The 26819-nt window shown below is 48.9% G+C and overlaps 1 protein-coding gene across 1 annotated transcript in view; it reads right to left on the bottom strand.

Moving 5' to 3' along the window:
- The window catches only part of MORN3 (MORN repeat containing 3), a 62445-nt gene extending 52596 nt beyond the window's left edge, over nt 1-9849 (bottom strand). Inside the window, exon 1 of the mRNA XM_073676277.1 lies at nt 9766-9849. Within this exon, the coding sequence (XP_073532378.1) occupies nt 9766-9809 (44 nt within the window). The 5' untranslated portion in view covers nt 9810-9849. The remainder of the gene's footprint in view (nt 1-9765) is intronic.
- Between the last annotated feature and the right edge of the window lie 16970 nt (nt 9850-26819).

Here is a 26819-nt window from a genome sequence, read left to right as displayed (position 1 = left end):
CGTTGAGAGGCAAACAAGAGGCAGGTTCCTTTAAATGTCCACAGCGGTTTATTAACTTCATAAACTGGCAAATGTAAAAAGTGCAAATAAACAGCCTTTAGGACAGTACTTTGAACAAAGTCTCTGGTACACCGAACTTGTGGTCACACAGGCTGGTGAGCGTATAGCACACAGCTCAGTCTGGAAACACACTGGAGGACTTCTCCCTCCAAACACAGACCATGTGCCAAACAAACAGCCTCCATTTTATAGGCTGTTAACCACACCCAGAGGTGAGGTATGTGGGTTGTTGGACCCGCCCATCTCTCCTAGCAACCTGTACCCCGGCTCCCAGCTAAACCAATTAATCCTCTTAGTGCATGCGTGCACTAGAGAAAGTACTCCGGGTTACATCCCAGAGACCAGCCATCTCTGGGATACATACAGTACAGACCAAAAGTTTGGACACACCTTCTCATTTAAAGATTTTTCTGTATTTTCCTGACTATGAAAATTGTACATTCACACTGAAGGCATCAAAACTATGAATTAACACACGTGGAATTATATACTTAACAAAAAAGTGTGAAACAACTGAAAATATGTCTTATATTCTAGGTTCTTCAAAGTAGCCACCTTTTGCTTTGATGACTGCTTTGCACACTCTTGGCATTCTCTTGATGAGCTTCAAGAGGCAAGGTCTCCAGACTGGACAGCCATAGCTCAGGAGGGAGCTGAAGGCTGGACACAACCTGTGTGGGTGACCCGCACACACATATATGGACTGTGCTATAGTTTATCTTTTGTTTTGTTGTTTAGCCAAGTAAGGCTGCATTTATTTTGCTGGAGTGCAAAGCTTTATGCTATTAATAAAACCTGCAAAGAAAACCCGGGTTCCTGAGTCTACTTCCGGAAGTGGCCGAGCGAGCCGTCCTACCACAGTTGGTGCGAGAGTGCGTGCAAGATTCCAGGAACACGTGTACCTGCCACAGAGACCAGTGTATGTCCTGGGTAAAGGCCGCCAGCCAACCAGAGAAGTCCGGCAGCATGGAGGAGCTCATTAAGCACCTGCACTTGCAGACCCAGCAGAGCATGCAGCAGACCCAGCAGAGCCAGCGGAGAACCGTGGCAGGACATCCGCTCCACCCCCAGATCCAGGTGAGGACGCACACGTCAGGAAAACGGTAAGGAGAACCTTACAGAAGATGACCCCAGGAGATAACATTGAGGCGTTCCTGACTGTTTTTGAAAGGGTGGCAGAACGGGAGAGATTACCTCAGGAGCAGTGGGCGGAGGTTCTGGCGCCATATTTGACCGGGGAGCCGCAGAAGGCCTATTACGATCTGACTTTACTAGACGCAAAGGAGTACGCGAAATTAAAAACCGAGATATTGGCACGCTCAGGAGTGACAATGTCGGTCAGAGCGCAAAGGGTCCACCACTGGGCGTATGCTGGCGACAAACCTCCACGCTCACAGATGTTTGACTTGTGACATCTAGTCCAGAAGGTGCTGCAGCCAGAGTCTTCCCCTCCTGTCCAGATGGTTGAGCGTGTGGTGATGGACAGGTTCATCCATTCCCTACCCAGCCCGGTGCAGACCTGGGTTGCCCAGGGCGACCCTCGGATTGCGGACTACCTTGTTGGCCTGGTAGAGAAGTACCAAGTGGTCGAAAAATCGCTAGGGAAACCCGACATAATCACCTCCCCCTATTGGAGTGCCCAAAAGGTAGCAGGTTCACCACGGAAGGGGTTCAGAGCCACAACTGGGGGGCGACTCACTTCCACTGAAGGTGCAGCAAGGACTGTTGTTAAGGATGTGATCTGTTGGCGGTGTCGCAATCCGGGACACGTAGCCGCCCAGTGTCATACATCTGCTAAGCCAATGGACTGCAGCCTAGGCAGACGATGTTCATATTATGCTTACCCAGCCTGCAGTGTGGACTGTCAACCCAGCGAGGGCCCGCAGGCGTGTGGCGTATCCGTTAACGGAGTGATGGTCCTGGGGCTGTTGGACTCTGGGAGTCTGGTAACCTAAATCAGTGCCACCCTACCCCACCAGTTGATCCCTGCCAAATCTGTGGGCGTCCGCTGCATACATGGGGACGCCAAGAACTACCCGGTGGACAGAGTGACAGTGGGAACAGATTGTGGCGACCAACCCGACGAGTTCGGGGTAGTCAGGGACCTGATACATCCCGTCATTTTTGGGCTTGATTTTCCCTTGTTCTGGGACTTGTCGGGGAGGGATCCAGACCAAGTCCTGTGGAAAAAGCCAGGACCCTAGAGAAATACCCCGGTCGACATCGGAAGTGGATGAGTTCCCACTATGTGTCCTTGTCGGCGATGAGATTGTGTCTGAGGTGGTCGACCTCCCTGAATTAAAGGTGCCTGGAGAGAACTTTGGGTCAGCTCAGGTTCGGGACTTGACCTTGAAAGGGGCGTGGGATAATGTTACTGTTTGTAATGGTGTTGCTCAAGAGCCGGGGACGGACACCAGGTACCCACATTTTGCAGTTCAGGGGGAGCTATTATACTGGGTGACCAAACTAAAAAGTGAAGAGGTAGTGGAACAGCTGTTAGTTCCAGGTTCATACCATAAGAGGATATTAAACATGGCACACTCACATATTCTGGGGGGACACCTAGGGGTTGAGAAAACACAGGAGAGAATAATAAGGAGGTTTTATTGGCCAGGATGCTATCGGGAAATCTTAAACTATTGTAGGTCCTGCCCCACCTGCCAGATAACCGCGCCCACCTTCCACTTCTGTAGTCCCTTAGTTCCACTACCTGTCATAGAGGTTCCTTTTGAGAGGATTGCCATGGACCTCGTGGGTCCCTTAGTTAAATCGGCCCGGGGCCACCAATACATCCTGGTGGTCATGGACTATGCGACCCGCTACCCCGAAGCGGTACCCCTAAGGAACTCGTCCAGTAAAAGTATAGCCCGAGAGCTAGTTCATATTTTTGCTCGGACGGGTCTGCCAAAAGAGATTTTGACAGACCAAGGAACCCCCTTCATGAGCAAGGTGATTTAGTAAAGCTGTCTCTCAGCTTCTAGGGGAGAAAATGGAAAAAGGAACGGCGCAGATCTAAGTGCAGTATATTTTAGGATTTGTAAATAAGGGTGAGGTAACTGAAAACTGCTCACCTTTAAGTAATCTTGAGGTTTAACGTTTAGTAGTGGTGGACTCTTGTGGCTTGCAGCACGCTTTACCGGAAGGATCAGGTCCTCATATTGGAAGATGAGCAAGGTGATGAAGAAGCTATGCAGAGTCCTTCAGATTGCCCAGATTTGGACCTCAGTTTATCATCCACAGACGGATGGCTTAGTGGAACGCTTCAATAAAACCTTAAAGGCGATGCTCAGGAAGGTCGTTGAAAAAGATGGGTGAGACTGGGACTACCTGCTACCATTTCTGCTTCTCTGTCAGAGAAGTTCCTCAAGCCTCCACTGGCTTCTCTCCATTTGAGCTCCTGTATGGACGGCATCCAAGAGCTCTCCTAGACATCGCCAAGGAAACCTGGGAGGCTGAGGTCACACCCCACCGGAGCATCATCGAACATGTCACCCAGTTACAGGAGAGAATGGCGAAGGTGATGCCCATCGTGAAGGAACATCTCTTCCAGGCGCAGGAAGCCAGGCGAGGGTGTATAACCGGTCGGCAAGGCTGAGACAGTTCCAACCTGGGGATCGCATCCTGGTTCTTATTCCCACCGTTGAAAGTAAGTTTCTGGCTAAGTTGCAAGGCCCATATGAGGTGGTGGAGAAGCTCAGTGACGTGAACTACAGAGTCCACCAACCTGGCCGAAGAAAGCCACACCAAGTGTACCATGTAAACCTGCTCAAGCTGTGGCGAGATCGGGAACCCGTGGGAACTCCTTGCCTGGGAGCCACTCCCGAAGGCCAGCTGGAAGATGTCATGATAGCGGAGACCCTTTCTCCAGCCCAGAAGAAACAGTGTCAAGAACTGTTCCAGCAGAATCGAGACCTGTTCTCAGAGTTGCCGGGGCATACGCAGGTGGTAGAGCATGATGTGCTAACAGAGCCGCATATAAGGGTGAACCTGAAGCCATACAGGATTCCTGAAGCACGCCGGGAGGTGATCTCGGCCGAGGTGAAGAGGATGTTAGACCTCGGTTTAATAGAGGAATCAAAGAGTGGATGGTCGAGCCCCATCGTCCTCGTGCCAAAACGCAATGGAGAGTGGAGGTTTTGTAACGATTACCGCCGGCTGAATGAGGTATCCAAGTGTGACGTGTACCCAATGCCCCGCGTCGATGAACTCATCGAGAGGCTTGGACCGGCGAGGTACATCACCACTCTGGACCTGACGAAGGGCTACCGGCAGATTCCCATGTCCCAGACGGCCAAGGAGAAGACGGCTTTCTCAACACCTGATGGGTGCTTCCAATACACTCGGATGCCGTTCGGACTACAAGGGGCCCCAGCCACCTTCCAGAGGGCTATGGATCGGATCCTAGCCCCACATAAATAGTATGCCGCAGCCTACCTTGACGACATTGTACTCTTTAGCCCAGACTGGGAAAGTCATCTACCTAAACTACAGGCCATTCTGGATGCTCTAAAGAAGGCCGGATTTACAATAAATCCAAAAAAATGCGCCGTTGCAAAGAGGAGGCCAAGTACTTGGGCTATGTCGTCGGGAGAGGCGAAATAAAACCGCAAGTTGATAAAGTGGAGGCAATAAAGACCTGGCCGAAACCGCTCTCCAAGAAGCAAGTGAGATCATTCCTGGGAATGGTAGGATATTACCGGCGGTTTATCCCAAATTTTGCCATGATGGCTGCGCCACTGATGGATCTCCTAAAAGGCACCAGATCAACCATGGTGAAGTGGACGGAGGAAACAGAGACTGCGTTTCAACTGTTGAAGTCAGCACTGTGTAAACAGCCGGTCCGGGTCGCACCAGACTTCAAGAAAGAGTTTGTGGTCCAGACAGACGCTTCAGAGGTTGGTCTAGAGCCGTACTCTCTCAAGAGATAAATGGAGAAGAACATCCCATTCTCTATCTGAGCCGGAAGCTTTCGTCCTGAGAGAAAAACTACGCAATAGTAGAAAAAGAATGTCTTGCCATAAAATGGGCCGTAGATACACTAACATACTACCTACTAGGCCGGAAGTTTAAGTTGGTATCAGACCATGCCCCATTGAGATGGTTGAGGGAAAAGAGGGGTAAAAATGCCAGGGTAACTAGATGGTTCCTAGCACTTCAGGACTTCAACTTTCACGTAGAGCATAGGCCCATTACACGGGAACGCTGATGCCCTTCCTAGAATTCCCTGTCTGGTATCGGAAGGTGCCCAAACCCCCGGCTTTGGGCAGAGGGGGGGGATATGTGACAGAGTCACTGGTATGGTATATGAGGGGAGGTATGTGTCGCACAGGTTGCTAGCCTGTGTGAACTGAAACCAATGGACTTTCTGCCAGCATGTTATATGCTGGTGGGTTAACTCACTTAAAGGGCGTGGTTTCAGGGGAATGACATAGAGATAGGAGGGACGTTATTCCCTATACCTCCACCTCCGGGTGTGGCTGAGCAACGTTTAAATGTTCAGCCCTGTTTTTTTTCTTTGAATTGTGTTTGGAGAGGCAAGGTCTCCAGACTGGACAGCCATAGCTCAGGAGGGAGCTGAAGGCTGGACATAACTTGTGTGTGTGACCCGCACACACATATATGGACTGTGCTATAGTTTATCTTTTGTTTTGTTGTTTAGCCAAGTAAGGCTGTATTTATTTTGCTGGAGTGCAGAGCTTTATGCTGTTAATAAAGCCTGCAAAGAAAACCCGGGTTCCTGAGTCTACTTCTGGAAGTGGCCGAGCGAGCCGTCCTACCACAATACTTACCTATAAACTTTCTCATGGCACTTGTTACACACCTGCCCCGGTTCTGGGCACACCCCGATAAGCTAAATTTTCTTGTGCGCCATGTCGGGCTTTGCAAGTAGCCCAGTGTGTGCTCCCATGTGTTGCACTTCATACACACACCTGTGTCTTGGTATTAAGACTTTCTAGTAGACTTTTAGTTTGTCTGTGCACAGATCCTGTCCACAGTCTTCAGGATGCCTCCTGACTGCCTGCGGTTTCCAGTTCCTGAGTTACCTGCTAACTGTCTATAGTCTCCAGGATGCTTGTGGTTTCTAGTCCCTGAGATTCCTGTCTGTGGCTTTCAGTACCACTGCTATCTATCTGCGGTCTTCTGGCTGACTCCCATCTGCCTGCGGATTTCATGTATTTCTGTTTGTTACCTGTTCCTGGTCTTCTAGGACCTCTGCTGCATGTCTGCTGGTGTTTTCTAGGATGTCTCCTAGCCGCCTTCAGCTTCCATGTTATTTAAAATTTCTTGTTACTCCAGAGTTTTGTCTGCTACCTGCCTGTGGTCTCCATGACTCCTTCTGTCTGCCTGTGGCTTGCAGTTCTTCAGTCTCCTGTTTGCCTGGGACTCCAGTAACTCTGCAACCTGTCTGCAGTTTTCAAGACATTTCCTGTTTGCCTAGGGACTTCAGTAACTCTGCAACCTGTCTGCGGTCTCCAATAGATCTTCTGTCTGCCTGCGGCTTACAGTCCTTCAATTTCTAGTTTGCCTGCGGACTTCAGTAACTCTGCAACCTGTCTGTATCCTCCAATATATCTCCTGGCTACCTGCGGCTTTCAGTCCACCAGTAACTGCCTGTGTCCTGCATGCTTTACCCACCTGCTGCACCAACGCCCCTACGCCCACCTGGACCTTGGGCTTGGAGCATCCACCTCACCTAGTGAGTGCATTCTTGTAACACCACTAATCCGTCTATTTATTCACAAGATCACTTGTCTGCAGGCACATGACTGCAGCTGGCATCAATTGGTGTGTAATGCAATGTATTGTCAACACAGTAGCAATTGGCCATACAGTCACCAAAGATATGGCAGGGGTTATGGGGTCTATTTATGTTAGATCTCTTCCTATGTTTGTAACAAAAAGGATAAAAGTAATTTTCAAATTTATTAAAATAATATAGTTTCATAGTTGCAATCAGTCACAATTTTGACATTTCTGCAAACTGGAGTTCAGATTATCAAAACCACACCCAACATTGATAGTTTTGGGGGTGTTTCTGGTCATTCTGGGAATGTTCCTTGACATTCCTAGGGGTGGTGTTTAAACATCCCAAGTTTTGATTTGTGAATGTTGGTAAATATGCAGTTATGAGACAGCACAGCGTTTTTACACAGATATTATTACTAGAATCAGTTATTTTGGTCACAAGACAATGGAAATCTGTGTAAATTCACTAATAAATGCTAACAAAATAAGTGAGTTTTACTCATCTTACGCTTTTAATATCCTCTTCTTCATGACACCTGCAGGTGTCACTCTCGCCATAGTAATTGAGTTCTAAATCTGCGCTACCATAGGTGGATTTTGGACTTAATAGTTTATTTACAACAGGCACCACTTGGTTTTATTAGCTGGATAAGTTCAGATGATGGGAGGACATACTAACTGGCCAAAGGAAAACACAAAAGCATCATGTAATAGCAGTTACATTGTATACTTGCATCTACAATGCTTCAGGTGTCACACACACTTCAGTGGAAAATTACGTGTCTAAAAAAATGTCTGGAGAAAGCCGGCTTGTCATATCTTATATCATGATTGTATATTTTTAGACAGTGTGAAAGAATTTGTCAGGGTAGGATTTCCACTATCCAAGCTAAAGACGTGTTTGTAAAACAGCACAACAGCTTCATGAGCTTCTGTATAAACCTTCTAATAAGCTTCTAAGAAAGTCCTAATCAGGATCAAGTGGTTTATAACAAAGGTGAAAAAATCCCAATATCAAATCCTTCTGACTAAGCATATGTACAGACAGGTCACCCAAATGAGTTTTTCAAGAGGAAAACGCTTCAAGAAACGCTGGCTGTTCTTGGTCATTTGCTTAGTCCTTTTTCAATGGTTTTGATTGCTGGCGTTTTCTTTTTTTAAATATTTTCCATCGCTTTTAGGGTGTCTTTTTTTTGCGTTTCTGGGAGGTTTTTTTTTTCCTTTTTAACTCCATCTAACAATGAAGAAACCAATGTTTTTTTAAAGCAAACATACTTACAGAACTCTCAAAATGATACCAGGTTGTCTTTTGATCCTTCCCATTGACGTCTATTATAAATATAGATCGTCTTCAGAGGGGACAACACCTAAAGGATGATCAGCTCACTTCTTTTAACTGCTTGATGAGTGAGCACAGTCCATTAGATGAAAAGCTGCCCCACACATGAATGCTCTCAGGATGCTTTACTGTTGATGTGATTCATTGTATTGCTCGCCTTTTCTTCCCTGGACAATCAATCATTCTTCCAGATGTCCCAAACAGTCCCATCTGAGAAAATACATTTATGCCAATCTTCTGCAGTCCAATCCTTATACTTACTGCAGAATGTTAGTCTGTAAGAAAAACAGGGATTGGACAGCAGAGGACTGAAAGCATGATTGTCCAAAGAAGAATAGGTGAGCGCTATGAGTCCAGTGTCATAACAATAGTAAAGCCTCCTGAAACCATTCATGTGTAGGGTTGCTTTTCATCTAATTCAATATACTCACTTACAATTTTACCTAAGAACACTGCCATGAACAAAGGATACGATCTAAACATCTGCCAAGTGCAATTTCTCCCAACAACTCAGTACAGATTTGATGATGGACAATGTTTTTTTCAGCATAATGGAGCACCATAACACAAAGAAAAAGTTATAACTAGGTGGCTTTGTGAACAAAACATTTACATTTTGGGTTTATGGCAAGGGAACTTACAAGATCACAAGCCCATTAAAAACTCATCATGATCAATACTCAAAAGACAAGTGTACAAATAAGAACACATAAATTGTGATAAGCACTGATTAGGCAAGAATGGGTTGTCATCTGTCAGAATTTGGCCCAGAAGCTGATTTTCAGCATGCAAGGGTGAATTGCATAAATCTTGAATATTAGGGTCTACACAGCAAATACTGAAAGAACAAAAAAAAATGAAAAGAATACAGCAGCACTCTGTAAGGGGTAAGATGTATGCAGTGCACACATTGAATATACAGGTATGAAATTTGAACTGCGTTACTGCTATATTATTATTATTATTATTCTTTATGTAACTAAACAAACTAACAATGATAGACTGGTACAGAGGGAAGAGGGCCCTGCCCTTGTGGGCTTACATTCTACAGGGCTATCTAGAATATACTTATAAAAATGAAGGTACTTAGCGCGTACAATGTGCTGCTGTATTCTTTTGTTTATATTCAATGTAGTTATAGCAGCTTACACCTGTTCACACTTGGATTATTCTGTTTGGAGGTGCTGATCAGTCTTTTTGGTTTTTGTAGTGTACTATTGGAGGAGGTGACGGCCTCGTTTTCTGATTGAGCACTCCTCCTATCAGCCTAAGGGCTCGCTCACACTGGCGTATAATACAGAGGAGGAAACATCGCATTGCACGCTGACCAATGTTATTAAATGACTCACTGCTCATCTGTGAGTTTTTTTCTCAGCTGTAATCGAACTGAGGAAAAAATTGCAGCGTGCTGCGAAAAGATGCGAGGCTTGGATCACACTCTCCAATGCAAGTCAATGGGCACAAGAAAAGAATCAAACGGCACACAGACCATGCGTGTACCATCCGATTTTTACACACACATTTCAAAGGAAACCCAATATTTCATCAGCCAAGTGTAACGTCCACTGCTGACGCATAGTGCCCCTCTTCTCTGCATGCAGAGACGCCGGCATACTCACCGCCACGGCTGCGGCAGCGTGCTTCTCTGTCTTTTCTTGTGCATGCCGCACAGGTTTCCGGCAGCACGCCTTTTGTGCGCTCCCCCTGCTCTTAAAGGGGCAGCGTGTACACCTGCAAAGATGCCCCCAGCCAATAGCTGGGAGGCATCTTGTATAACAGGCACCCTCCCAATAGGAAAGTGCCTGATTAACCCCTATAGTTACTTAATGGTAGCTTGTGTGTGCAACTGTATGTTGCCAGGTCCCCTGTCATTAGTCTATTATAGTTATTCCCATATTGAGTGTCGTTCCTTTAGTCTGGTGTAGTTTATACGTGACCCTGAAGCCGCTCCAGTGGTACCTGAACAGTTTCCCGAGATCTATCTCCGAAGTCCACCACATTGTCCAGTCTGTCTTTCAGTCTCCGAACCCTGCCTGTCAGTGACTCTGGTCCCGTATCCCCGTCTAGCAAACTCAACCCTTGGGTCGGCAGCTGTGGTACCGGGGACTACCTAGGAGTGGTACCTAGCGGGTACCTGCAGCTCAAGTCTGACTCCACCTTCAGGAGCTCCAGTGAACACCAGGTAGCCATTTAGCTACGCCCCTCCTAGTCAGGGCTGGCCCCGTGGCACAGTGGGTCCACAAACCACATGCGCCACCTGCGGGGGTGACACAAAGTACAGCAAATTTACAGGATAGATATTTAGATACAATATATATATAGATAAATACATAGAATATATTGATACAATAGATAGGACAGATGTCCTGTAGATATTTAATGTTACAAGCCCCCTACATATAATAAACTAGCACCCTTTGGTGCCTTTCATGTGGCACTCAAGGGTGTTTAGCCTTATCTAACCTATTAAATAAATAATTTAAAAAAAAAATGAATGTCCGTGTGTGTTTTTTCAAGTGTGTATGTTCTCCATTCCACCTTGTTCTATTTACTTGTATATTTATTAGTAATTGTGCAATAAAATTTCAACTTTTTTATTCTACTTTCTCTAGTGGGGTTATTTTTTATCACATTTTTTGTGTCCTGTTTTTTTAATACTATTCACAATTATGCCCTGTTCTATTAGTAATCCACAGGTCCTTGTAAATACGTGTTGCTTAAATTATGATGTACTGGCACCAATTGAAGACTATAATTATGTTTTTGATCATTCTGTGAAGAAACAGGTATTTAAGGGTGAAGCTAGCACATGTACATGCATTTCTCCATGAAAGCCTGAGAAATATGGGTCATTCAAGACATTGTTCAGAAGAACAGCGTACTTTGATTAAAAAGTTGGTTAGAGAAGGTAAAACTTATAAAGAAGTGTAGACAAAGATAGGCTGTTCAGCTAAAATGATCTCCAATGCTTTAAAATGGAAAGCAAAACCAGAGAGACATGGAAGAAAACGGAAGGCTACCATTCCAATGGATCGATGAATAGTAAGAATGGCAAAGGCTCAGCCAATGATCAACTTCAGGATGATCAAAGACAGTCTCAATTTACCTGTGAGTACTGTGACAGTTAGAAGTTGCCTGTGTGAAAGTCCCACTGTTAAAAAAAAAAAAAAAAAAAAAAAAAAAAGCATGTACCGAAGAGGATACAATTTGCCAAAGAACACATCAACTAGCCTAAAGAGTAATGGAGAAACATTTTGTGGACTGATGAAAGTAAAATTGTTCTTTTTGCTTCCAAGGGCCGCAGACAGTTCGTCAGACGACCCCCAAACTCTGAATTCAAGCCACAGTACACTCTGAAAACAGTGAAGCATGGTGGTGCAAGCATCATGATATGGGCATGTTTCTCTTACTATGGTGCCAGACCTATTTACCTCATACCAGGGACAATGGACCAAAATGCATAGATTAAAATACTTGAAGAGGTCATGTTGCCTTATGCTGAAGAGGATATGCCCTTGAAATGGCTGTTTGAACAAGACAACGACCCTAAACACACCAGTAAACAAGCAAAATCTTGGTTCCAGTCAAAAAAAATTGAGTTTATGGAGTGGCAAGCCCAATCCCCGGATGTAGAGTGACATCAAAAATGCCATTTCTGAGGCAAAGCCAACAAATGCCAAAAAATTGTGGGATGTAGTCAAAGCATCCTGGGCTGGAATAACAGTTGACAGATGCCAGAAGTTGGTTGACTCTATGTGACGCGCCCCTGGGCCTGTGTCGCGCTGCGGTGCGCACGCGGGAGCTTACCCGGAGCCGGATCCGTGGAGGGTTGTAATCTCGTGGCGGTGACCCGGTCCGTGCCCAGGGAGTCAAACTAGACGGCAGTCTATTAGTAGTAAATAGTTGATGACTACGCCACCCGTTGAGTGCAGCCAGGAAGCTGCTGCTGCAGGGCAGACCGCTGAGGCCGGTGGTAGGATTGTGCAGCGTGATAGTATAACCCCCAACGGGAGGGGTATGGCCTCAGGGCAGCCGACGTGGATGATGGGGGTAGCAGGAACCACTCAGAGACGGTACGGTGTAGTTCAGGGTCTTTACTGGTAACAACGACAGACCCTCCCGGAGTACTTGCTAGCAAACGGGGCCTGGTCAGTCTTTGAGCAGATGGGATCTCCCCTGGCCAGGCGTAGTTGTAGGCCTCCCAAACTGACTGTACTCTTCTGGCTACCTTGCTAGAAGCTGATGTAAGTAGCCCACGTCCCTGAGTGTACCGTGTGGTGCTCACCCGTATGGCCGGTGACTCGGGGCCTTCTAATGGCTTCCGCTCCACGATGGCGGTGCTGGTCCCACGCGTGTGACCGTGCCTTCGGGCTTCTGGGCCAGAGGACCTGAAATCCCCTGCCCGACGGATTCTGCTGCTGGGTAGGAGTTAGTCCCCACAGCCTCGGACTCCGGGTCCGGTAAAGAATCTTCTTAGTCAGGGCGAGCTCTGTAGCTGCCAGCCCCTGACTCCTTGTAACTCTGCTGTTTCCTATGCTGCTTCTCTTCTCCACTCTCCTTGTCTGACTCACCCTGCCTCAGCCCCGGGTTTATACAGGGGAAGTTCTTCCCCTCCCAAGACTGGGCAGGAGGTGTGGCATGCACAGGATCCCTGACCAAAGGACCTCCCACCTGCTCTCAGACATAATATCTCTATCACTGTGGCAACCAGACCCCTGGGGTGTCACATTCCCCCCTAGTGAAATTTAGTACTCCGGGACTAAACACATTTAGAAAAACATAACAAAGTATAACAATAACAATACTATAAGAAAAACACATAAGATGGTTACGGCGTGTCCGCAACCGGATGCAGTCTTTGAAGAAAAGCAAAGGTGTCCATTTCACCAACACAGGGAGACGTAACCAGGTAGGGGTCTGTCCTACCCCGAGTCCTTAACAGTCTCTAGTCCATCCTGGGTTACGCTCCAACTATATACAAGGATTCCCGGTAAATCCACCAAGGTTTCCTAAAAATAACTAGAAACACAAAATTATACACAAGCAACAAGACACAGAAAAACATAAATAAAACAATTTATACACTTTAAATTCTCCAGCGTGCGGGTAACTGGCCTCTAGTGGCCCGAGTGGACCTACGGAGCTGACTGTCTGGCCCTGAACTACAGGGTGTAGGAGCTGTCAAGGGTAAACTGGGCAGCTGTCTACCGGCTCTTTGTCTCACTAGGGGTACGGCAGGCTCACTATAAGCAGAGGGTTGATTCTCCTGTTCTGCTTGTGTGGAGTCTTCTGCCTCCTGGACCGGCTGTTCTTCCAGCTCTACCCGTTGCTCCGTAGGTTCTTGGGATGATGGTTGGAGGAAGGTGAGTACGGGTACCACAACTGCACCATTGACTTGAGTCCAAGACTGAGGAAAGTCCCCGAGCACGGTACTAACCATATCTTCCCTTTCTTCCACGGGTCGATGGTCTTCTTGTTCCTCTTCAGGGTTCCTCAGTTGTTCGGGACACTTCTTCAGGTGGTCCCGGGATACAATGGCTGTGGTTTCCCCTCCGTCTTTACTGATGGTACAGACCTTCGGGTTCTCGTGGCTTGAGGGCAGTACGGTGTACGGGTCCTTCTCCCACTGGTCGTCCAACTTGTGGAGCCGTCTCTTCCTCTTCAAGACCTGCTCTCCGGGTACCAGGGGAACAGCGGGAGCATACTGGTTGTAAGTTTTCTCTTGTCTTTCCCTAGCCTGACAGAGACTTCGCTCCACGCTCTCCTGTACTCTCCGGTACTGCTGCTGCCTCTCTGTGTCCCAGTCTGTTTCTGGTGAAGTGTCCTCGGGGGTCAGGACTCCCATTTCCAGGTCAACAGGTAACTTACCAGGTCTTGCCCTCATTAGGTAAGCCGGGGTACAGTTGGTGGAACCTACCGGGATGTGGTTGTATAGGTCCACCAGATCGGGCAACTTCTCAGGCCACAGACTGCGTTCTTCCAGGGGCAACGTTTTTAGAAGATCCATTACCACCTGGTTCATTTTTTCACAAAGTCCATTAGTCTGCGGATGGTAGGGTGTCGTCCTTATCTTCCGGCAGCCATACAGATTGCAGAATTCCTGAAAGACCTCCGCTTCAAAGGCAGGTCCCTGGTCCATCAGCACTTGGTCCGGGTACCCGTGTGGACGGCAGAAGTGCTGCTGGAAGGCTCTAGCTGCTGTTTGAGCCGTTAAGTCCTTGACGGGGACGACAACCAAGAACCGGGAGTAATGATCCACGATGGTTAACGCGTAGACGTAGCCACTTCTGCTTGGGGTCAGTTTTACATGATCCAAGGCTACCAGTTCCAACGGTTGCCGGGTGACGATGGACTGCAGGGGAGTCTTCTGGCTGGCTCGGTCCTTCCTTCTCAGGTTGCACGGGCCACAATCTCTGCACCACTTCTCGATGGTTCCCCTCATGCCTACCCAGTGGAACCGCTCGCGCAGCAGGAACTCCAGCTTTTTCCACCCAAAGTGTCCAGCTCCGTCGTGGTATGCCTCCATCACCATGGCTGCGTCTCTTCGTGGCACCACTACTTGCCAGAGTAATTCATGCATCCGGGAGTTAACCATTCTGCGGCACAACTTCCCTTTGTAAAGGAACAGTCGACTCTTCTCTGCCCATAGTTGTTTGGCTTCCTCCGGAGCGTCTGGTTCAAGGCGAGCCTCCGGCCGAGTCAGCATCTCCTTCACCAGTCGGACGGCAGGGTCGCTGTCTTGCGTTTCCGCCCAGTTGTAGTGGGGTAAGGGGTTCAACGTAGCAGCCTGCTTACTCCTTACCCGGTGGGAATACTGAATAGTCCCATGACGGTGGAACGCAGGGAGTTCAACTTCTTCCAGTCCCTCCGGATCTTCTCCTCCGTCCGGCAGGTTGGGCATCCTGGACAGGGCGTCCGCGTTGGTATTGGAGCGTCCTGCCCGGTATTTAATTGTGAACTCGTAGTTGGACAGACGGGCCATCCACCTCTGCTCCAGGGCACCGAGTCTTGCCGTGTCCAGGTGTGTCAGCGGGTTGTTATCCGTGTACACGGTGAACCGGGAAGAAGCGAGGTAATGCTTAAAGCGCTCAGTGATTGCCCATACTACGGCCAGGAACTCTAACTTAAATGAGCTGTAATTCTCGGGGTTCCTTTCGGTGGGTCGCAGTTTTCGGCTGGCGTAGGCGATTACTCGTTCCTTCCCCTGCTGGATCTGGGACAGTACGGCTCCTAGCCCGATGTTACTGGCGTCGGTGAAGAGGATAAAGGGCTGGCTATAATCCGGGTACGCCAGGATTTCGTCCCCCGTGAGGGCCATCTTCAGCTGGCGGAAGGACTCTTCTTCCAGCTCCTCCCATTTGAAGGGCGGCTTCTGGTTCTTGGCCTTCCGGGACTGGCCTATCAGGAGGTCCTGCATAGGTGCTGCCTTTTTGGTGAAACCGGGAATAAACCTTCGGTAGTAGCCTACCAACCCGAGGAACTGCCGCACTTCTTTTACGCTGGAGGGGCTTGGCCATCCCTTAATTGCGGTGATCTTATCGGGGTCGGGAGCCACTCCGTCAGCGCTCACCACGTGTCCCAGGTACTGCACCTTTGGTTTCAGGAGGTGACACTTGGAGGGTTTCACCTTTAGGCCGTAACTCGCCAGAGCCTCGAACACTTCCGCCAGGTGTTTCAGGTGGTCCTCATACGTCTTGGAATATACGATGACATCGTCCAGGTACAACAGGACCGTCTCGAAGTTTCTGTGGCCCAGACAACACTCCATTAGGCGTTGGAAGGTTCCTGGTGCGTTGCAGAGTCCGAACGGCATGCAGGTGAACTCGCTAAGTCCCATCGGGGTGGTGAATGCGGTCTTCTCCCGGTCCGCCTCTGCTACAGGAACCTGCCAGTACCCGCTAGTGAGATCCAAGGTAGAGAAGAAGTTAGCAGATCTTAAAGCAGCCAATGACTCCTCTATCCTTGGTAAGGGGTACGCATCCTTGTGTGTGATACGGTTGATTTTCCGGTAATCTACACACATCCTCATGGTGTTGTCTTTCTTTTTGACTAAAACTAATGGGGCTGCCCAGGGGCTACAACTATCCCGGATTACCCCAGCCTCCTTCATATCTCTAAGCATCCCCTTGGCGTGTTGGTAATGTGCAGGGGGTACGGGTCGATACCTCTCTTTTATGGGAGGATGATCTCCCGTGGGGATGCGATGTTCTACCCCCTTGACTCGCCCGAAGTCTAACGGGTGTTTACTAAACACTCTCTCATACTCTTGAACCACCCGATAGACTCCTTGTTTCTGATGTGAGGGAGTGGAGTCAGTACCCAAATGTAGTTGCTGACACCAGTCCTCCATGTCTTTCTTAGAGCCGTTACCTTCCTCCGGGTGAGATGGAGGCAAGGGTTCCACAGATTGTATAGAACTTTGATTAGTGGTATATAATTTGGCTAGCGTGGCATACCGGGGCAGGTACACTTCCCTCTCCCCGATATTTATTATGCGAATGGGCACCCTCCCATGGCGTACATTGACCACCCCCCCATGCTGTCAAAATGGTGGGCCTACTGTCTGAGTAAACTGGTTCTACCATTGCCTGGTAATCTCTACCTCTCAGACCAATAGCTGCCCGGCACCAAATCATCATTTCACTTTTTGGGGGCATGGCAATAGGAAAAGGGTCACACATTCTTACGCTACCAATCTCACCGCCGGAGAGTTCCACTTGTTGCCGTTGCATCAGTGCCCGGATCTCTTTCTGGAGCACCCGCTGCTCGCCGGAGCTGGCATTCTTGGCAACCTGCTGTAAAAGGAAAATCACCTCTGCAAGACAATTTTCAATTACATTAGTTCCTAGAGTTATTTTTGGGTGACTCTCATGTTTATCGATATCTACAATGATCAGTCCCTGTGCGGCCAGTTCGACTCTACCAATTTTGATGGTCACCTCTTTAAATCCGATCTGTGGCACGGGCTGACCATTGCTGGCGATGATACTCAAGTCGTCGTCGGGGTAGCGGGTAATATCCGAGTCATTCCAGTACTGCTTGAAGAGCACGTACGGGATGGTGGTGACCTGTGACCCGGTGTCCAGTAGGGCACTCATGGGAATGCCATCCAGTACCACAGGCAAGACTGGACGTCCTCCCACATATCTGTCGCGCCAGTTCGATGGGCCTGGTGATCTTTTTCCTGGGGGTTGGCCCTCTACCCCAGGTTGTGCCCGTTTAAAGAACAGTACCTTGCCATATGTCCGGGTTGATTGCAGCGGCGGCAGATGGGTCGTCCGTCCTCACTGTATCGGTCACTGGGTCTTCCTCTGGCCGGTGGGGTCCTCCTTGGTCGACGCCACGGGATGTCCTCCGGTCCGGATGCCAGCTGGATCTTCCCTGGGGTGGAAACCTGTAAAGACTGCACAGTTCGGGTTAGCGCAGCAACGCTCTTAGCTAGCTCTTGGACCTGATGGTGTAGGTCTGGAGCCGGGTCATTGTCCAAAGCCTGCGCATCAGCTCCCACAGGCCCTGCTGACAAGGGCGCCGCCTCCTGGTAGTAAGTGGTAGTGGGGCGTCTGTGGGTCACAACGCCACCTGGTGCCGGTTCTCGGAGCACCCGGATGGCTCTGTCCTTGAACTGTGCAAAGTCCAGATGGGGATCCTGTAAGGCCATTGCCCGCAACTGGGTTCGGTGGGCATTGCAATATAAACCCTCTATAAATTGTTCAGTCAATAGCCTGTCCTCATTTCCCACCCCATCAGGGTCGGTCTGCTTTATGGCCCTCAGGGCCTCTTGTAGGTTTAGTGCATAGTCCCTTATACTCTCATGCGCTCGCTGCTTGCACCCGTAGAATCTAAGCTTAATCTCGGCTGAGGTGCGGGTATCAAAGGTGTCCTTCAGCCGGGTTAGTATCCCTGCGACAGTCTTCCTCCCAGGTGGCCAGGATTTTACTTCCCTTTTGGCTGCCCCGGTTAGTTGGGCCACCAGGATGCTCACTTTTTGCTCTTCTGTGAGGGGGTACACCTGGAAGAGGCTATCCAGCTTTTCTCTAAAGTTATGCAGGGTATGTGACTCCCCTGAGTACTGGGGTAGCCAAGCTGCTCCCGGGATATAGGGCATGGTGAAGGGCATAACTGCAGCAGCGGTAGCGCTGGCGGGGGTTGAGGCAGTGAAGCTCTCCTCCGTATCCGACATCTTCCTCCCCCCTAGTGGACCGTGGCCTACCTTGCGATGATCCTCTTCCGTAGGCCGCGGCTCCGCAGTGGATCGTCAGGGTTGAGGACCTTCCGTCGCGCTCCTGTGACGTCGGCGTCTGCTGGGCTCCTTCCAGGACCTTACGCAACGTCCGGACGTGAGGCGGGGCTTCAGTTCTCGCGCGCTTTCGGAGTCCACGCCCCTCTTCTTCCCGCGCGGCGTCCTCAAGATGGCGTCCAATGGCGGGAAAACTCCACGGATGGCGGGAAGAAGGTCGAAGATGGCGCCGGATGGCGGGAAAACTTCGCGGATGGCGGGAAGAAGGTAGAAGATGGCGCCGGATGGCGGGAAACCTTCACCACTGGTAAGTTTGAACAGTCTTTGCTTTTCAGGCACGCAGTACCCGGTGGTTGCGGGCACGAAATCCTGCCGACTACGCCAAAGTTGACGCGCCCCTGGGCCTGTGTCGCGCTGCGGTGCGCACGCGGGAGCTTACCCGGAGCCGGATCCGTGGAGGGTTGTAATCTCGTGGCGGTGACCCGGTCCGTGCCCAGGGAGTCAAACTAGACGGCAGTCTATTAGTAGTAAATAGTTGATGACTACGCCACCCGTTGAGTGCAGCCAGGAAGCTGCTGCTGCAGGGCAGACCGCTGAGGCCGGTGGTAGGATTGTGCAGCGTGATAGTATAACCCCCAACGGGAGGGGTATGGCCTCAGGGCAGCCGACGTGGATGATGGGGGTAGCAGGAACCACTCAGAGACGGTACGGTGTAGTTCAGGGTCTTTACTGGTAACAACGACAGACCCTCCCGGAGTACTTGCTAGCAAACGGGGCCTGGTCAGTCTTTGAGCAGATGGGATCTCCCCTGGCCAGGCGTAGTTGTAGGCCTCCCAAACTGACTGTACTCTTCTGGCTACCTTGCTAGAAGCTGATGTAAGTAGCCCACGTCCCTGAGTGTACCGTGTGGTGCTCACCCGTATGGCCGGTGACTCGGGGCCTTCTAATGGCTTCCGCTCCACGATGGCGGTGCTGGTCCCACGCGTGTGACCGTGCCTTCGGGCTTCTGGGCCAGAGGACCTGAAATCCCCTGCCCGACGGATTCTGCTGCTGGGTAGGAGTTAGTCCCCACAGCCTCGGACTCCGGGTCCGGTAAAGAATCTTCTTAGTCAGGGCGAGCTCTGTAGCTGCCAGCCCCTGACTCCTTGTAACTCTGCTGTTTCCTATGCTGCTTCTCTTCTCCACTCTCCTTGTCTGACTCACCCTGCCTCAGCCCCGGGTTTATACAGGGGAAGTTCTTCCCCTCCCAAGACTGGGCAGGAGGTGTGGCATGCACAGGATCCCTGACCAAAGGACCTCCCACCTGCTCTCAGACATAATATCTCTATCACTGTGGCAACCAGACCCCTGGGGTGTCACATATGCAACATAGATGTGAAGCAGTTCTAAAAAAACTGTGGGTATACAACTAAATATTAGGTTAGTGATTCACAGGAATGCTAAATCCTCAAAAAACAGTACATATTGTGAGTTTGTAAAGACAAATGCAGACACTGCTATTTTTTAGAACAGCCCACTGTTAATTTTATGTTATTTTCTGTAAAGAACTGTATTTTTTTGGACCATAAGATGCACTTTTTCCCCCCAAATTTGTGAGGAAAATTCGGGGTGTGTCTTATAGTCCGAACGTAAGCTTACTGGATACTTGCGGTGGTGGTGGAGCGGGATCGCAGGGCCCTCCCGTTCTTTTCCTCCTCCAGGAACCCGGCGGCGGCAGCAGAAGAGGTGAGGTGCTTCTGGGCCGATGTCTGGCTGTTGGCGGTGAGGCAGAGCGGCGAGTGCTGCTTTCCGGTGGCCGCGGCCATCTTCCTGTAGCCGTGATCTACAGGAAATTGGCCGCCCGAGCCGGCGCATGCGCAGACTGGGATCTCGGTGGCCATTTTCCTGTAGATCACGGCTTCAGGAAGATGGCTGCGGCCACCAGAAAGCAGCGCTCGCCGCTCTGCCGACAGCCAGACACCGTCCCCGCAGCACCTCACCTCTTCTGCTGCCGCCACTGGATTCCTGAGGGAGGGAGGGAAAGGAGGGCCCTGCGATCCTGCTCCACCACCAGCGCAACTTCCGGCTGCTGGAGCACTGCCTTCTCGCACCCAGAGTCTGCAGCATTCCTCCACTTCCACTGGCTTCCTGAAGGACCCAGCCTCCTGTGACCCCCGCTCCACTGCCCCCCAGTTAAGATACCATACCTAGTCAGACTATAAGACGGAACCCCCCATCTTCTAAAAAATACTTTTTTTTCCTATTTTCCATCCCAAAATTTGGGGTGCGTCTTATAGTCCGAAAAATACGGTAGTTAAAATTATATACATCTCTCTTCATGTTTTGAATTAGAAAACAGTGTACAATGTTCCCAATGCATGGAAATAAAAACTAGTAGGCTGTGTGCCCACGATGCGTTTTTTTTAAGCGTTTCCGCAGCGGCAAAAACGCTGCAGAAATGCTTAAAAACCGCATGGTAGAAGGCCTGCCATGTTCCCCAATGATAATCCGCATGTGCTGTGCACATGCTGCGGAAATTTCCGCTGCGGATTATCATTGCGGAAAAAAACGCAGCACTACCAATTATTTTGCGGAAGTGCTGCGTTTTCGCCGCCATTGAATTGCATTAGATCGCATGGATTACGCATCACTGTATATGTGGATGCGCATTCCATGCGTTCTAATGTGCGGATGGTACCGAGGTCTAGAGAAGAGGAGACTCTCCTCCGGACCTGGGTACCATAGAACCTGTAAAAAAAAAGAATAAAATTAAACAATAAATGTATACTTACCTACTGGCGGCCCGCAGTCCGCTCCTCCTCGCATGCCAGCAGTTCGCGATGGACTGAAGGACCTGCGCTGACGTCATAGTCATGTGACGGGTCACGCGACGCTGACGTCGGCAGGTCCTTCAGTGTACCGCTGCCGGCAAGGGAGAACGGAGGGAAGCAAGACTCCGGGGGCCATCAGAAGGTAAGTATATATTTATTTTTTATTTTTTAAACATTCTTTCGGTCACAGTATATAAATCCATGCCGGTTGCATGGATTTATATAGTGTGACCAAGTTGTCAAGCACTTTCCAAGTGATGCTAAAATCGCTTGGAAAGCGCTTGTCAACCCACATGCGGAAATGCAAGTGAAGAACGCTTCACATCCGCATGTCCCTGGCAGGAAAACGCATGTACAATCCGCATGCGTTTTTTTCTGCCAGGGAGATGCAGAAACGCTCAGGAAAAAATCCTGAGCATTTCTGCATCGTGGGCACATAGCCTTATAAAGATTTTGTGCTTAACTCATGATTTTTAACGCACTGCTATTATTTTGAACACTACTGTGTGAATACTGACACATTTGAGCTTTCATCTCCAGCTAGTCCATGTGGGAGGAGGAGGCAGGAGCAGCACAGCTGAGTTTAGCTGTATCACATTACAGCTTCTTTCAACTGTCTTCCATTCATAGCAGTCATCTCTGCTGTACATCAACTCCTCCTACACTGCCTGTCCAGAGATGAGACAAAGGTGTCCATAATCACACATACAGTGGGGAACATATTTGATGCACTGCCGATTTTGCAAGTTTTCGCACCTACAAAAAATGGAGAGGTCTGTATTTTTTATCGTAGGTACACTTCAACTGTGAGAGACAGAATCTTAAAAAAAAAAAATCCGGAAAATCACGTTGTATGATTTTTACATAATTAATTTGCGATTTATTGCATGAAATAAGTATTTCATCACCTACCAACCAGAAGAAATCTAGTTCTCATGACCTGTTAATTTTTCTTTAAGAATCCCTCCTACTCTGCACTCATTATCTGTATTAATTACACCTGTTTGAACTTGTTACCTGTATAAAAGACACCTATCCACACACTTAGTCAATCACACTCCAACCTCTCCACCATGGCCAAGACCAAAGAGCTGTCTAAGGACACCAGGTACAAAATTGTATACCTGTACAAGGCTGGGATGGGCTACAGAACAATAGGCACGCAGCTTGGTGAGAAGGCAACAACTGTTGGCGCAATTATTAGAAAATGGAAGAAACATAAGATGACTGTCAATCTTCCTTGGTTTGGGGCTCCATTCAAGGTCTTGCCTTATGGTGTAAGGATGATTCTGAGAAAGGTCAGGAATCAGCCCAGAACTACACAGGAGGACCTGATCAATGACCTGAAGAGAGCTGGGACCACAGTCTCAAACATTACAGTTAGTAACACATGTAGTAAAGTGCAATAAAGGAGGAGTCTTACAGGAATTGTCAGAGATGAGGAAAGGATGCCATCTGCTGGCCAGAAGAAATAAAGCAGAACCAAGTTATGCCAGAAGAGTTGGAGGGGGAAGAGATTCAGATGCTGCACCTGATCAGGTGACCTCCAGGAAGGATTTCCTGGATATAAAAGCCCAGCGCGCCAAGACGCAGGGAGATTTGGAGCCAGACTGCAGAGTGGAGCAGACGTGTTCCAGAGGGACCGAAGATCCCATCGCGGCAGGCCCCAGCCAGAGGTCTGCGCTGCATCAGAGTCAGACGCCGCCTGAGAAGTTCTGGACTCCTCACAGAAGCTCCCTGAGCCCTGCGCATGTGGCCTAGAGTCAGGACCTGCGCCCCACACAGAGTACGTTCCTGGGACCCGACGCCACCTGTCAAGAACCGAGGTCTGGATCCCCGCACCCTAAGCATGGGAGACTACTGTCGACTGTCAAGCCGAGAAGAGCTGAGAGAGGACTGCGACAGGAGAGATGCGCCAGCAACAGCTGAGGAATCGTGCAAGTGAACAGGGCTGTCACTTCCAATTTCCACTCACGGTACCGGGGACAGTTGGGATTAGGATTTCAGGTTGGGAGGGGGCCATTTGGTGTGTGGGAGGCTAAACGGGAGTTGATAGACTTTATCCGGAAGAGACTTGCAGCCTAGCGGGAATAACCGGTGACCCCCGCTAGGGCCATACAGAGAACTCACGTGGTGACTCCCACGACTGGGTGCATTACATTTATGCAGAGAACTTGACCCTTATTCACTGAAACTGTTTCTCATTGTTATTCCAAGGTGTTGCTTATTATCCCTGTTACTAACCCCCTTGCATAATACTTGTTATACATATAAAGTGGTTTTAGCAATCCCTGACTGTTCCCGTCTTGTGTCTCCATGCGTTGCATCCCGGCACCTGCTTTACACACACTACGCCGTCATGGATTAAAATCCAGCAGGGCATGCAAAGTCCCCCTGCTCACGGCAGCACATGTCCAGGCCCATTTGAAGTTTGCCAGTGACCATCTGGATCAGATGAGACCACCCAAGAACACCATCCCAACTGTGAAGCATGGTGGGGGAAACATCTTACTTTGGGGGTGCTTTTCTGCAAAGGGGACAGGACGACTGCACCGTATTGAAGAGAGGATGGATGGGATCACGAGATTTTGGCCAACAACCTCCTTCCCTCAGTAAGAGCATTGAAAATGGGTCGTGGCTGGGTCTTCCAGCATGACAGTGACCTGAAACACACAGCCAGGGCAGCTAAGGAGTGGCTCTGTAAGAAACATTTCAAGGTCCTGAAGTGGCCTAGCCAGTCTCCAGATCTTAACCCATGAGAAAACCTTTGGAAGAAGCTGAAACTCAATGTTGCCCAGCGACAGTCCGAAACCTGAAAGATCTGGAGAAGATCTGTATGGAGGAGTGGGCCAAAATATCTGCTGCAGAGTGTGCAAACTTGGTCAAGAACTGCAGGAAACGTCTGACCTCTGTAATTGCAAATAAAGGTTTCTGTACCAAATATTAAGTTCTGTTTTTCTATTGCATCAAATACTTATTTAATGCAATAAAATGCAAATTAATTCTGTAAAAATCATACAATGTGATTTTTTTTTTAATATTCAGTTTCTCACAGTTGAAGTGTACCTACGATAAAAATTACAGACCTCTCCATTCTTTGTAGGTGGGAAAACTTGCAAAATCGGCAGTGTATCAAATACTTATTTTCCAAACTGTATCTATTGTGCTTAAAGGGGTTGTCCAGTGAAAAGTGACAAGTCTGCAGTAGTGTTGAGCGAGTGTGCTCATTTAACCCTTTAAACAAGCACGCTCAGGTGCTCGCTGAGTAGTTTCGGCGTGCTTGGCATCTCTGTTTGAGCCACCGCGGCTGCATGTGTCGCGGCTGTTAGGCAATCCCTGCATGTGTCACAGCTGTCTAACAGCCACGACACATGCAGCCGCAGCTGCATTTAAAGGGTTAAACGAGCATGCTCGCTTAACACTAGTCTGCAGTCACTTTGTGTGACTGCAGACTTATGAATCCCCCCAGTGCAGGCGTTGTGCACTGTTGGGATTCGCCGGTATGAGACCCGGGACCGGAGGATATGCATGTGTTATACATACCCCCGGCCATTTAGCGCCGCCTCGCTCCATACACTTGTATGGAGCGAGGCTACGCCCCATCTAGTGACATGGACGGCCAGTGGGACTAGAAGGCGCGGCCTCGCTCAATACAAGTGTATGGAGAGCGAGGCCATGCCCACTGGCATGGGGTTATGTATAACTCATACATACCCTCCGGTCCCGGGTCTGATACCGGGGAATCCTCGCAGAGCACAGTGCGTGCGCTGGGGGGGATTCATATGTTTGCAGTCACACAGAGTGACTGCAGACTTATCGATTTGCACCGGACAACCCCTTTAATTTGCCTGATCTCACTGTACAGCCATTACAAGTTGAGCACAACAGAAATCCAAGAGAGATTACTGATACCTTTGTCTCATTCCCCAACAAGCAGTGTGGGCGGAGTGGCAGTATAGTATAGGTGACAGTGCAATGAGAGCTCATAAAAGGGTTTGTAATGTGAAACAGCTAAACTCAGCTATACTGCCCCTCCCCCCACAAGGACTGCCAGGAGATGAGACAAAGGTGTCTGTAATCACATATGTCTGTTCTTTAAATGTGATTTGCTTATTCTGAACACAGCTATGTCCCCAATTCTAAGTGAGTGTTCACACTTATGCCACCGCATTGTTTTTGATTTGTTATTTTTATTTCCTTCCTCAAAACTATTTAAATTTGTTTCTCAATGGATTTGTACAGATTATAGGTGACATTAACGGTGGAAAAGTTCTGAAATGATTCTTCTTGGTATGATTTTTTTTACATAACGTGGGATGTGTAGACTTTACATCCACTGTATGTGTGGACAAACTCGAATAATAATTTAGGGTCAACACCATTTCTTGTGTAGAAATCATATGAGAGCTTTTATTTTGTCCTGAAAGTCAATAGATATCATGAAGGGGGGAATAATGAATTCCAGAAGGAGCAAGTAGAATAGGGCAAATGTCTCAGGTTCTGTTTAAATTAAATTGTACTTGGCTAGCTACAAAGGTGTTTAGGCTCACCTGATGAGGTGGATCCTCTAAATCTCATGTCCAGGTGGGCAGTGGCACACGGACCCCAGGCGTTGGTGCAGCAAGGAGGAAGACCAAGACAAACCTACAGCCTGCAGTAACCATCGCTCCACCATACCGCTGCACAACCAGCTCTGCCCTCACCTACTGTATCCTCACCCATCCCTTGTAGATTGTGAGCCCTCGCGGGCAGGGTCTTCTCTCCTCCTGTACCAGTCGCTGACAAGTTTTTGTTCAAATTATTGTACTTGTTGTTTGCTATGTATACTCCTTTTCACATGTAAAGTGCCATAGAATTAATGGCGCTATAATAATAAATAATAATAATGGGAAGTAAGGACTTGGTATCATAGGCAGATTATAATGAGGTTAATCCGGGCTACCGCCCGGGGCTGCCATGGGGCCCGGGGCTCCTAGGGGCCTGTGGCCAGATTGACCTCATTATAATGTGTGACAGGAGGGCCCTGCTGTGTCTGGCGGCTGCAGAGGATGACACACCAGCTGCTGACTGTGTAAGTGCAGGAGAGGAGGCTCCGCCCACCTGCTCCGGCCTCCAGCAGAGCACAGAGCCAGCTTACAGCATGGCCACTGCTCTCCCTGCCCCCTACCCGGATCTGAATGTTACCTCTCCGCTCTCCCCCTCCTGCCCTGCAATTACACCGAGAACTCTGCAGTCGGGCCCCAAGAGGAGGGGAGGCTGCCCCATAGAGAAGATGGAAGAACCTGCATCATGTACAGAAAGGGTAAGTCCATGTGCAGTGTGTGTGTATATATATATACATTTAAAGATTTTTCTGTATTTTCATGACTATGAAAATTGTACATTCACACTGAAGGCATCAAAACTATGAATTAACCAATGTGAAATTATATGCTTAACAAAAAAGTGTGAAACAACTGAAAATATGTCTTATATTCTAGGTTCTTCAAAGTAGCCACCTTTTGCTTTGATGACTGCTTTGCACACTCTTGGCATTCTCTTGATGAGCTTCAAGAGGTAGTCACCGGAAATGGTTTTCACTTCACAGGTGTGCCCTGTCAGGTTTAATAAGTGGGATTTCTTGCCT

This window comes from Phyllobates terribilis, unplaced genomic scaffold (assembly GCF_046119375.1).
Source record: "Phyllobates terribilis strain yellow unplaced genomic scaffold, ASM4611937v1 Scaffold_1__5_contigs__length_1240528914, whole genome shotgun sequence".
NCBI classification, from domain to species: domain Eukaryota; kingdom Metazoa; phylum Chordata; class Amphibia; order Anura; family Dendrobatidae; genus Phyllobates; species Phyllobates terribilis.
Note: the sequence above shows the minus strand (reverse complement) of the source record. Positions and strands in the feature narration are given on the sequence as shown.